General features: G+C 53.4%; 1 protein-coding gene across 1 annotated transcript; it reads right to left on the bottom strand.

Annotated features, from left to right (window-relative positions):
- Positions 1–3189: 3189 nt before the first annotated feature.
- On the bottom strand, positions 3190–11241 carry C10H16orf82 (chromosome 10 C16orf82 homolog). Its single transcript, XM_027610637.2, has 4 exons — positions 11130–11241; positions 9640–9723; positions 7327–7487; positions 3190–3789 (listed from the first exon to the last, which is right to left on the bottom strand). The coding sequence occupies exons 1-4, from the start codon at positions 11239–11241 to the stop codon at positions 3190–3192; spliced, it is 957 nt and encodes a 318-aa protein (XP_027466438.1).
- Between the last annotated feature and the right edge of the window lie 2019 nt (positions 11242–13260).

The following is a 13260-nucleotide window of genomic DNA, read 5'->3' as shown; positions in this document are numbered from 1 at the left end:
GTGCATGCTTGTCAAAAATCCATAGAACTGTACACAAGAAAGGGAACATTTTACTGCATGTGAATTATGAGAGGTTTGAGGTGGTATATATAGAGGTTTTGGAGGAAGTAACAGGAGTCCAGGGAAGGAAAACATAGGTCAGTTTGTTGAAGAGCCTTGAATGCCGTGTCAGATCCTTTGGACAGGGGGAAGATTCAGAAGTTTTTAAGCAGTTAAGGAACATAAGTAGGTTTTTGTTTCAGAAAGATGGCTGCATTCTGTTTAGAAGCAGAAGCCTTTGAATGTGTGGTCCTGAGATTGCCTTCAGAAATTTTCATCCATCCTCCCCCTTTCTGGAAAGAATTTGAATTTGTGACCCACATTGAAAAATCAGGAGATCTTACATATAGAATTCTGGATTTCTGGCTTTTCTTTGATGGGATGCATGTCCTCCAGTAGGCTGAGCCCCGTATCTACTCCCTTGTAGTAGCTTTCTGGCCCCTGAGGGTGTCCATTTTAGACCCCAGGGGATGGAAGTGCGTTTGAGGGGGAAGAGAGCAAGGGCAGAGGTGCTTCCTGGCCCGGACAGAACATGATCATCACCCGGGGAACTTTAAACCCTACTGATGCCTGGGCATCTGCATCTTGTAAATGTTCCCCAGGTGCTTCTACTGTGCGGCGGGAGCTGGGAACCACTGGTCTGGGGGGAAGAGACAGCCTGGATTAGGGGGGCAGCAGTGAGGGAGGGGAGGTGTTAGGGACTGATGGGACGTGGGGCTGAGGCAGGGGCGGGGTCCAGTGCGACAAGGGCCCCCGCTGGAACAATGGGGTGGGATGATGTCATTTGCTGAGAAGGGACACAGGAGGTGGTCGAGGGAAGGGGGTGAGCTCATTTTGGACACGCTGTGTCCAGGGAGTCTGTGGCCTCCAGTGTGCGGTTGTCTAGTGTTGCTGTGCTTACAACTTTGCTTTTGTGTACCCTCTGTCCTCCTCTGAGACAGGAGAGCAAGGCAGCAATGGGGGTGTGAGGAGGGAAAGCAGCCCCAGAGCCTCCCCAGAAGATTCCCCCCCAGGGCCTGCCTGTGGACAGGGGTCCCTTGGGCAGGGCTGGGGGCGGGGAGTTCCTCTGGTCTGCCTGGGTCATGGGTGCTCTGCCCCTGCTGAGTGATATTGCCTGGACAAAGTGGGGGAGAATGTACTCAAAGGCCCTCATGCTCGAGATGAACGGCCCCACCAGTCCAGACATGCAGTGCCCTCAAACCCAGAACCACTCACCCCTGAAACCTATCAAACCATCTGCTGATCTGTCCTGACTTCTAAGCAGATGCTATAGCTCCATTTTTTTTTTGTTGTTTTTTGTTTCTTTCTTTCTTTCTTTTTTTTTTTTTTTGGTCAAGAATACATTGTCTGTGTTAGCAGTCATGATCCTTTGTGTGCTGTGAGCGAAGCTAAGGCAGGAACCACTGTGCCCATTTACAGACAAGCGCGGAAAGGGGAGGAAGCAAATGTTTAGGACCTACTACTTGCCAGGTAATTCATAGACATTTTCACGTAATTCACAGAACCATCCTACCTATGTATGAAATAGGGGTTATTGTTCCCATTTTCCAGATGAGGAAACCGAGCCCAGAAAGTGTAAGTATTTTGCCCCAGATCACCAGCCTGGAGGGAGCAGAACTGGCAGCTGAGGGCTCCTCTCAACACGGTTCTTTGGTGTATTTGCATTTGTCACTGTGACCTCGGCAGGAACACACATGCATGTACACTTTCAGCCTCTCCAGACACCTTTTATTGTCTTTGGTGCCCCCTCCGCTTTCCTTCTTGAACCTAGTGGATGTCTTTCGTGACTCTTCTGACCTCCGCCCCTCAGTGGACACACCTCCTCCCCAGGGTCTGCATGGTCATCCCCCAGGGAAGGGCTTTATTGTCCTGAGAAGGGGCAGATGGAGGTCTCAGCCTTCCCACCCACCTAGGAGACGTTCGCTAAATGGCACAGAGCTGTCTCATCCCAGCCCTTCTGGGCTGGTTTGGTTTCTGTCACCATTAAGCATTGATCAGGGCATTGTGCTGCCATAGGAAGCACTGTCCCTACCATCTCAACAAAGGTGATTTCTGTCCTCCTTGCCTCTACCTCCTCTGAGATGCACGTAGAGACAGAGATGGGGCATCAGGGAACGTTTGCTCCTGGGAAGATTCTGGGCTGAAGCTACCTGGCAACAGTGCTCAAAATTAAAGGGAGAAGCTCACTTGGAGGATGCTCTTCAGGGATGGGGCTCCCTGAACACAGCCATCGTGAGCATCCTCTCTGGATGCTGCTGGCTCTTGTGGGCAGCTCATCTTACAGAGCTTGGTAGGGATCCAGCTCCTCCAGGGCTGTGGTCCCCCACGGATGGTGTTTCCTTCAGCTGGCTCTTGTGGACAGTCCCAGCCGAGACTGGTGCTTGCTTCTTCTGAGCTTATCATGACTGGTGTTGGTTATAGATGGTGTTCATCACTTAGCATGGTTTCTCCATGGGAGGTTCTAACTTCAGATGGTTCTAAATAGAGTTGGTATTTGCTGCTGATCACAACTGTCCCCACTGATGGGTTTTGGCACTGGTGATCCCACCATGATGGTTCTCAATACAGGTGGTTTTGCCAGTGATGGATCCTGTTAGGGCTGGCTCATCACTGGGGCTCATAAGTGGTTTGGCCAGTGGAGGTGGATGCAGGTGAACCCAGCACTGACGACTCTTCATACAGCCATTCTTCTCAACAGTGGTTCTCAATAGAGATGGTCTCACTGTTGATTGCTGATTGTCAGTGTAGATGGTGCTCATCATCCATAGTTCTCGCTACACACGACCCTGCTGCTGATGGTTGTTGCTACAAATGGGGCTATCCAAGGTTCCGACACAGTCAGTGTATACTTTTTTAAAGGTATTTGCTCTGGCAATAACCACTCTGGGTGAAGTCTGGGTTTGCTGGGCCGTCATGTCTGTATTTTTCAAGAACCTGGTGGCCAGCAAGCCGACTCATAAAGGCATGCACATCTGGGCGGGCTGCTCCTCCTTGGTGGCCTGGTCGCCGGCTTTGGCCTTGCCCCCAGACTTGTCCTCCTGAAGACTGGTGTTACTTTTCATCCCACTTTGCACATTGCCGTCCACTGGGATGTCCTGGCAGCTGCTGGCCTTGCTGGTGGGAAGGCTGTGGGCGGAGCTGAGCAGTCCGCTACTCACCTGATAGTTCAGGGCACTGCTGCCCAGGCTGATGAAGCTCATGCTGGTCAGGCTGCTGGCCCTGCTGCTGAGGCTGCTGCTGGGCAGGCTGGCCTTGCTTTTCCCCTCCAGCCTGCCTGCTGCCGTGGGCTTGGCCGGCCGCCCGCCTTCTGGTTTGGCTGGGCGAGTAGATGGTACACAGCTGGCTGCTTGGGGCGCTGCCTGCCTGGGTGTGGAGCCTTCTCGGCAACCTTAAGATTGGAGTGTTGCCCACCAGGCTGACCTCACTGTTCTCCTCATCGCCTGCGTACCCGCTGCTCAACAGGCTGGTGTCACTTTCCTTGCATTTCCCCTGGCTGGACTGTCGCAGGCTCAGCAACCCACTCTCACTGCTCCATGGGTTTCCCAGGTTACCCCTCGAAACTCTCGGGGACTCCTGAGTCGCTCCTGTGTCATGGTGTGGCCATGCCAGGGGCTGGGGCTCTATGCTGGGGGCCGGGAGGCTTGGCGCTTGGCCCTGAACATTCCAGGCAGCAGACTCCCCGTTTCTACCCTGGAGGAAGGTGGGGGGCAACTGATCTGGTTTATCCAGGGGGAGGGGGCCCTGGGAGGCCTATGAATGGTAGGTCTGGTACGTCTGGGGAGAGGAGGCTCAATTTATAGGGTGGCCTTTCAAAGGGGAGTGTTCTGATTGGCTGGCCCGGTTCCCACGGTGAGGGGTTTATGAGGCGGGGTGGGGGTGGGAAGGACAATGCTCTCCCCGCACCATTTACATCAGTGGCTGGGGCTGGGCATGGGCAGAAAAGGGGCTTAGGGCCAGAGAGTGGGGAGACCCACTTTCCTGGGTACGCTTCCTGCAGGGCGTGTTGCCTCTGCTTTGCCATGTCAGGAGACCTGGGTGTGCATCCCAGCCGAGCCCCTTCTGAACTGTATTCCTTTAGGATGGCACTTCTTCTGAGACACTTGCTCCGATCCGAGACTACTGGGAGGCCTGGGGACAATATGACAGTGAGGAGTTTATCCTAAACTCTTTGCTGGATCTCCAAGGGCCTGGCTGGTCTGGCTTCTCTCTCTCAGCCTGGTCCCACATCACACCCTCCCCCTTCCTCACTTCAGGGGGGCATCACACTGGCTGTTTTCTTATTCTGAGCTCTGACCTGCTGCAGAGCCTTTGTACTGGCTGCTCCCACCACCTGGAATGCTCTTCCCTCAGCCCCTTGGCCTTCAAACTTCAGCTCCAGTGGTCCCCAGGAAGTGTCCCTGGCCTCTACAAGAAGGCCCCTCTATTAGTCTTCACGTTACTTCCTACTTTATGGGCCTTGTGGCATGAAACACAATTTGCAAGTCTTTTTATGTGTTGGTTACTGAGTGCCTGTCCCCTCTGCTAGAATATCATCTTTGCGAGGGCAGAGATTTTGATCTCTTATTCTCTGCTGTGCCCCCCACGCCCAGCATACTGCCTGGGACATAGTAGATGCTCGTTAGGCATTTGCTGAATGTATGAATGAATTAACTGCTCTAAGTTAATTCTAAGTTGGGATGCACTCTAACCCAACCACCTAGGGAACTTTTTATTTATTTATTTTTAAAGATATTTTATTTATTTATTTGACTGAGAGAGACACAGTGAGAGAGGGAACATAAGCAGGGGGAGTGGGAGAGGGAGAAGCAGGCTTCCAGCCGAAAAGGGAGCCCGATGCGGGACTCGATCCCAGAACCCTGGAATCATGACCTGAGCCGAAGGCAGATGCTTAATGACTGAGCCACCCAGGCGCCCCTCCTAGGGAACTTTTTAAAAAACACGTTTGGATTTTCTAGGGCACTGGTCCTCTCCCCTGACTGCACCCCCAGGCATCCCTAGGGTCCCACTTCCAGAGGTTCTGAGTTAATTGATCTGGGTGAGGCTTTGGCATCAGAATTTTAAACCGCTCTCCAGGGTGGTTTGAATGTGCAGCCAGCACTGAGAACTAGGGTGCCAGGAGGCGAGGCTCAGCCAGATGCACTGCTTGTGGATGATTCTGTGTGCTACCCTGGCTAAGTAGTATTGTGGATGAGAACACCCACTGGGGTGCTTATTAGCGGACACTGGGTGCCTGGGTGGCTCAGATGGTTAAGCGTCTGCCTTCGGCTCAGGTCATGATCCCGGGGTCCTGGGATCGAGTCCCGCATCGGGCTCCCTGCTCCGTGGGAGCCTGCTTCTCCCTCTGCCTCTCTCTCTCTCTCTCCCTCTCTCTGTCTCTCATAAATAAATAAATAAAATCTTTAAAAAAAGATTTTATTAGTGGACGCTGAATAGATTTCCACTGAATGACTGAATTAAAACAAAATTCATTGACCCTTAAAGGGTCATAGGTGGGTTTCAAGGACTGGGGGAATTCATTGAAATTGTAGCAGACCTTGCGATGAGCTATGTATATGCTTTCCCACAAGGAAGGAGTCACACCTTTGTCAGATTCTTAAAGGTATCCACGATCCTCCTAAGATCAAGAAGCATAATGATTCAGCTCAACTCTTGCCTTAGCATTTGGGAGACAGCTGGCCCTGATGCTTGGCCTGATGGTACGGGTCTGGAGAGGGCTGGCTGGCTGTGTTTGGGATGCAGGGGGTGGGGAGGAGGAAGGCACTCCTTGGAGAGTGCACCACTCAGCCCCTTGGCAGTCATCCGTGCTTCCGTGCTAATTATCCCTGTCATCTGTATTACAAATTCCTTTCCCATTGCCTGGGGCCATTTAGCTTCCCTCTGCTGTATGCAGAGGCATCTCTTTTGCTGTGGAAATTATCCTTCTGGGATATGAGGGGCTTCTCATAGCTGTCTGGCTCCCTGTCCCTTCCTTACATTCCCTGCTAGGGACCGCGAGGGAAGGGACAGACACAGTGGCTAAGCAGTGATTCCAGAGGAGGCGGTGTGGTGGGATCCAGCCGTCGTGAGAAGTGGGGACCAGGTCTAGCTTTAGGGGGCTGGCAGGAGAGAGGCATGGTCGGACTCCAGGCAGGTAGGCTGGGACTAGCTCTGCCCCTGCATGAACACAAAGCAGGGCAGGTGCCCCAAAGCTGGGGCTTAATGGGGAGCCGACTGGGACTCATATTCTCTCCTGTTCCCATCCCACCTGCCCCAGGCACAGTACATATGGGCCAGAGGACTGTAGTGAACACCTGAGGGTTTTTGCAGGGACCAGAGCCCTCCCTACTCTCTGGCTCATGTAACCAGAGTCAGTAGTAGCCCGTGGACACAGCAAGGCTGTGTCAATGGCCGTGTCTTGGCCCAGCACTCTCCTTCTAAAGGTTGTTCTTGAAGTCTCAGGAAGGCATCTCAGGCGAGCTCTTTATTCTTTGGGTCCAGTCTTCTCATTCCTGCCTGCACCAGAAGCCACCTGTGGGTGGTGCCCTTGTTCCTGCACAGGCTAGGGGTCAGAGCAGAGCTGCCCCACCCGGATGCTGTTTCAAGACCCCACCCTGCCCCCAGAAGTGCAGGTGCTCAAGGGCCAAACGGAGCAGCACCCTTCTGAGCTGCAGTGCGTGGAGAAGGGGGCCGGTGGGGGGTGCTTCTCCACAGGGCCCTTTCTCTTTCTGGGGACCGAATACCAGGTGCTTCTCTGGTTTCCAGTCTTTCTTGCTGTCTGCCCCACTCCGAAACCCCTCCAGGGCCCACACACATATTCCAGCCTCTTTCTCCAGGTTTCTTTTCCTTCATGACTTTCAGATACTTCATACAGATGACGGGCACCCACAGGACCTCAGCCTGTGTCCCATGCAAGGTTCAGACAGGAAACCTGGCTACCGATCCCAGAATCTGTGTGTCCCGGAGACCGGCCCCTCCCTGATGTGACACACAATGCTCCATGTTCCCCAGACCATCTCAGTTCTCTCCTCAGCCCATAGGAGAAATAGAGGTCTAACCCCCTGCATCTAGGTGGGGCCGTTAGGGCAGGGGCAGCAGGCCCGGAATAGAAACCTCTCCCGTGCAGCCGCCTCACTTCTTCCGTTCTGCGGGGGCCTTGGAAGCCACGCAGCAGGCCCCACAGTGGATGGAGCCTGGGTCCCTGGGTGGCTGTGTGCGTGGAGAAGCCCTGCCCGCCACCAAATGCATTTGTGCTGTCAGTGAGCAGTGATTTCTGTGCTCGACTGCCATGGCCGCGGGCTTGTGCCTTACCACGGCGGAGTCTGCCTCACACGCACTAATGTGCCCCATGCCCACACACCTGCCAATGCACTTCACTGGGTTGAGCTTCCTCTCTGAGAGGGTATGCAGTGGCCCCCGGGTCTGCCGTCCCAACCCGACGTCTACCCTCAGGATCTCAGCATTCAAGTGCCCTGATGGGGATGAGAAAGAGCTTCACCAGCCCGGAAAATACCCCCCTCCCCTTAATCCTAATATTTATCCCGAATATTCCAGCAGAAGCCCTGGCTAAGTCGGGCATCAGTTCTCTAGGTATGACACACTGTGATCACTTCGAACTCAGGGAGATGTTTTTCTGGTTTTCATTCGTTCCTTCATTCAACAATATTTCCTGACCTCCTACTCGGGCTTCCCTCTCACCAATACTTGCTAAGTGCCTGCCCTGCGTCAGGCTTGGGCAGGGCTGTGACCTCCGGGATGGATGGAAAGATGTAAACAAGAATTTGCTGTGTGATCATAAATGTGAGCAGGGCGCAAGGACAGAGATGGAGGGCGTGTGCGTGCGCACGTATTATGTGCGTGTCCATACGTGCATGTGACCGTTGCAGGCCACTGTCCCTCGGGCAGAGCCAGCTAGCAGTAGGAGGAGAGGTCATAGAGGCAGCCATGGGGAGGCTGGGACCTGTGGCTCCAGTGAGCTGGAAGCCGCTGCAGACTTTTCAGCAGTGATGAATGGACCAGAGTTTGAACAGGTTGCCATTGTGGGGGGCGGGCAGTAGGGACGGGAAGATGGGGCCGGGAGCTAGTTAGGGCTAGCACAGGAATCCCGGGAGTAATGGGGAGGGCCTGGACCACACAGTGGTAGGAGAGCTGGACAGCAGTGCTGGGATCCAGGGTGTATTTGGAAGGCAAGGCTTGCCGAGAGACTGGATGTGGGGTTTAGAGGAAGAGTGGGGTCAAGGCCAGCTTGTGGGGTCCAGGAGCCTCTGGATCAGGGGTGATATGGCCTTCTAGAAATGGCACAACCTCCTTCTGAAGCATATGGAGTGGTGTGCACCTCACTAATGGCCAAGAGGAGGGGCCGAGATTTGGGGTTCAGAAGTCAGATCAACATGAGTTCAAGCCTCAGCTTCCCCACTTCGGAGCCATGCTTAATGATGACCCAAATGGGTGGTGGGGATTACATCTTCCACAAACATTGATTGAGAGGAAATAAACGGGAAATGTCCTGTGAGACCCCCAAGAGACAGTCAGGAAGAAGTCCCTCCCTGGGTGGACCTCACAACTGAGAGCGGGGAGCACAGGCGCAGGGGGCAAGGGGTGGGTGGGAAGGGTAGCCTGGACAGGGCTCCCTGAAGAGCGCAACTGTCCCTCTCCATCTTGGGGCTCTGGCGTGCCATGGATCACATCCGGCGTCCTCCATCCAGGTGACATCGTGTGACCAAACTAACCTCTCTGAACCCCAGCTTCCTGGCCTGGGAAATAGAGAAACACTGGTCATAGCACTCCCGGGAGGGGTGCCCTGAGGACTGACAGGAAACACCAGGCCAGGGTCTGCCCGGAGCTTCCAGTGCACGCCCTCATGCAACCTTCTACTTTAAGATGGAATATAGGTGTTTGTGTGAAAAAAAACCCCACATAAATGCATACACAAGTGTATATGCGTACATACACATCTATATGAATATATACATAAGTACATATGTGTATGTAGGCAAATACACTTACAGTATATGTGTTTATATAGAAATATATGAATATGTGTAGAGATGAATATACACATAAGAATATATATCCATATGCATATATACATACATAAGTATATCCGCATGAAGACATACATAAGGATATATAAACACGCACACTTTCTGAAACCACGAAACCCTCTGGCCTTCAGCATCACCTTCTAGGGGCACCTACTGTCCCCTGAGATTCTCCACCCAGAACACTCTTATCCTAGAGCCTCCCCTGCGATCCTGTGATGGATGCCTTGTTCCCTTTCCAGAAGGCCCCATCATCGGGCCCCATGTGGGCGAGGACCTGCATTTACTCCCTATAGAGTGCTGCTGCATGCTCCCCAGGCCGTGAGGTAAGTCTCCACCAAGAGAGAGTCCTGTGTGGGCAGGTGAGCATGGAGAACTCCCTGGACCAGTGCTAGCGTGGTGGAAGGACCGTGTAGGGAGGACATGTTGCTCATCAAGCCCCGTGCTGGACGTTGGCATGCATGGTCTCCTTTAACCTCATTCCATCTTCTGTCTGCCCCGAAGCCCAGCTCCTGACTGCCTGCTTGTCCTGGGGATAGTGAGAGACATTCTTAGGGGCCCGAAGTGGAGGGCACCTCCCTACTCGGGTGCACTTGGCACTTGAACTGGTGGGAGCGGGGCTGGACCTGGGTCCCTGATGGCAGGACCTTGGACTTTCTACCTTCTCCTGGGAGCCAGACAAAGAGTCAGCTTAGCCATGGCCTGGAGGGATGATCTGTCTAGGAAGAAAGGTAATTCTTCCTCTGGGTTGGTTATGTGATTGATTTCCCCCCAGCTGTTAAAATTATTTAAAACATACAAAAACAAAAGGGAAGAATAAGGTGAACATCCGTGTCATCCTTGTATTCATCACTCAATTCAAGAAAGAAGACAATACTGACAAACCTCTGAACCCATTTATGCCTCCCCATGGTGTCTCTCTGTGGCAATCCAGAATCTCATGCTCATCATTGAATTTGATGCACGTCTTCATACTTGGATTAGAAAAGGATGTATCCCTAAACCAACATGGAATTGTTCTGCATGCTATTAATCTGGATATGAATGGCATTCTTTATGTACGCTTCTACAACTTATGTCCAACATTATGTGTGTGAGATTCATCTGTGCTATATGCGTGGCTCAGGTTCATTTTCACTGCCATAGAGTATGCTATTGGTGAATGTCATAATCCATCCATTCTAAATGACATTTAGGTCATTTCCCCCTTCTCCCTCACAGTAAGTGTGCCTTTATGTGTGTCTCTTACAGGACATTTTCCCTGCGGATTTCTGGGGAATCTCCTCCCAAACAGACTATGAAAGCTTTAACTTGTTTTAATTGCACATAACGAATAGAGCAGACACTTCTCCTCAACCCTTGGGCCGCATCTTCTCTCTGATTGTTTCTATGAGGTTCAGCCTAGGGATGGGCTGAATCACTGGGCTATCTGAGGCCTGCATTATTTGGTCATAAAACACGGCCATTCAGAATGTTCAACTTCAGCCGAAGATGAGGTCACAGAGTTGCCTGACATGGGTGGGGTGAGGGGTTGGGGGGCGGCAGGAAATGGGAGGAGGCTGGGGTGGCTGAAAGCTCAGGGCTCATCACCCAGCTCCTGTAATCTGTGGCAAAACAATAGTCTTGTGTTCTTCATTGTGGACTCAGTGGGAGGAGGAGGGAGGATGAAGGAGAGGCTGCCTGAGGATGAGGAAGGGCACAAATATTCCCTAGATCAAGCCTAGAACTGTACAGTGAAGTAACGGAGCCCTCAGTATCTGAAGCCAGAGGTCTGAGTTTAAATCCGGGGCATACCACTTCTCAGCTGTGTGATCCTGGGCAAGTTCCCTAACCCCTCTGTTCCAGTTTGGGTTCCCTCGAAAGCAGCCCTGAGGCATGGACGTGGATCCAGCAGTTCATCTGGGAGGTGGTCCCGGGAAGTCTCATGAAGAGAAGGGGCAGCAAGACAAGGAGGGAAGGAAAGCCAGTATGGGGGTGTTGTAGAGAAGGTGCCCGTCGGCTTGGGCCCCTGCTTCTGGGCCTGTCAGAGGCTGTGTGGAGTGCATCTCCGGCTCAGCCTGGAGGTTTCGTCACCGGTTCCCTGAGCAAGCCTCTGGGGTGTCCGAAGAAGTCCGGAGGCGGAGGGGGCCGGGGGCGGAGGGTAGCAGGTGCAGTGCTTGGGTGAGCAGCCGTCACTCAGCACCATCTGTACCTGAGGCTGTGACCCCAGAGAGTCAAGAGGACATGGATGGAGGCTTGTCTGCTAAAGCTGCCTTGTCTGCAGGCTGATTGTTCCTTAGGTTGTTGCGAGGGTTCCATGAGGCCAGTAAGCACTAAGTGTCAGGAGCCTGCCTTGTGCTCTCCTAGGTTGTGGGAGGACCTGCTTGGACAAATGGAAGCCTGGAGAGATGAGGTGAAATAGACTCTGGCCACCAAAGTACTGACTGGATAGCAGGGCCATGATTTGGGCCTGAAGTCCTTCTTAGAGAAAGCCGTGTCTCCTACAATGGGGGCTTCAGGCTGCAGGGCATGGAGAGGTCAACACCCCCAGAGCTCGATGCCGGGCAGCCGTTTTCCTTGTCAGCCTCAGGCGGCACACAAGTACTGATCAGGGTGGGTCTCAGGAGCCCACCAGAGAGAGACCAGTGCCCCCCCAAGGCAGGGGGGAAAGGGGGGCCCCCCCTCTCTGGCTAGCAGAGTTCACTGAGCACAGAACCCAGGGCAGTAACCAGTCTGTGGGAATTAATGTTCACTATGTGACCGAGGGGGTTTCTGGGATGTGGGACTTTCTGTCTTAAAACTGAACAGTCCTGACTAACCTGGGATGAGCTGGCCATCATAACCTGAGCTGAAGTCACATGTCGTCAGTATGACCCCTGAAATCTGATTTCACCTGTCAGGCCCACAGTTTTGTGAAGAGATTCCTCCTCAGACATTCTCAGGCACACTCAAGCTTGAGAACCATCTGGTGAGACGCCAGGTTGTGGGAAGTCCATTCTCTTGCCAGCCCTCGGGCTCTAAACCACCTGCAAGCCCTGGGCAGTGTGGTGGCTCTGGGCGAGGACTCTGTGGTATGGGCTCTGGGGTCAGACAGACATGGCCTCCCCCCAGGCCTTGCCTCCCACCAGCTGTACCAGCTGGACCAGTGACCCAAACCTCCTCAGCCTGCTTTCCTCTTGCGAGCAAGGGGGCCAGTAAATGCTCTTGATGGCCTTGACGTTGGGGAGGGCTGGTGTGCTGACATTGCTGAGGCCCCAGAGCCTGAAAGAGGCGCTCATGTTCCAGAAGGTTTTGCTGAATGAATAAATGGAGAGCCTCTAGAGCAGTTGACTGATACTTGGGATAAGTTCACTAGGTTTAATTACTCTTCTTCTTCTCTTTTGATATGAAATCTCTTTATCATCAATAGAAGGCAAGCTAGACGTGCTCATTTTGGAGGTGGATTAAATGAGAGAGTAGGGTTGTATCTCACCCAGGTGCTGAGTCCTCAAGCCAGAAGGATTTGAACGCGGGTTGGGCAGGATTCTGGTACTGGGGTGGGGTATCAGGGTGGAGGAATCTTTGGAAAACAGCCCGGGCTTATGAAGTCCCAAGTGACAGATGAGGAGACTGAGTCTTAGTGAGCAGAAGGAGATTTCCTAAGGCCATGTGGTTGGTATGCAGTGGAGCTAGGGTTTGACCCAGTCTTCTGGCTCCCAGACCAGTCTACTCCAGGGGGCACCCCGGCATTATAGGTTCGCAGATAGGGATGCAGGTTCTCAGAGAGGGGAAGCGTTGCCTGAGCCAAGAAGCAAGTGGGGGATAGAGCTTGAGGGAGAGGCCACTCATGTCGTGGAAGGCTCGGTGTGGAAAGTATGGGGGCTGCGAGCTCAGGGACTTCGAGAATGGCAGCATGGCAGAGCAGGACCAGGAGGGCCCCAGCAGACGTTGCCCCCAGGCACTGTGGACTCTGGTGCCTCAGTTTCCCTGTTTGTAAAGGGAGGCAATGCTGCCAATTGCCTCTCTCCCCGAGCTTTTGGGGTGCAGGTGGGGAGCCCCCTGAACTCCTGGAGGAGAAAGCATCACCCAGGCCGCAGACAGGGCCTGGCCGCCTGCCCTGTGGCTCCCTGGTGCTTCTCAATTAACCCCCGCCCAGGCTGCTCACAGGCAGAGTGCACCAGCGAGGGCTTGGCTGGCCCCGAGTTAGCACAGCCAGGGCTGTCCTTGGAAAGGGGCCACCGCTGAA

This window comes from Zalophus californianus, chromosome 10 (genome assembly GCF_009762305.2).
Source record: "Zalophus californianus isolate mZalCal1 chromosome 10, mZalCal1.pri.v2, whole genome shotgun sequence".
NCBI classification, from domain to species: Eukaryota; Metazoa; Chordata; class Mammalia; order Carnivora; family Otariidae; genus Zalophus; species Zalophus californianus.
Note: the sequence above shows the minus strand (reverse complement) of the source record. Positions and strands in the feature narration are given on the sequence as shown.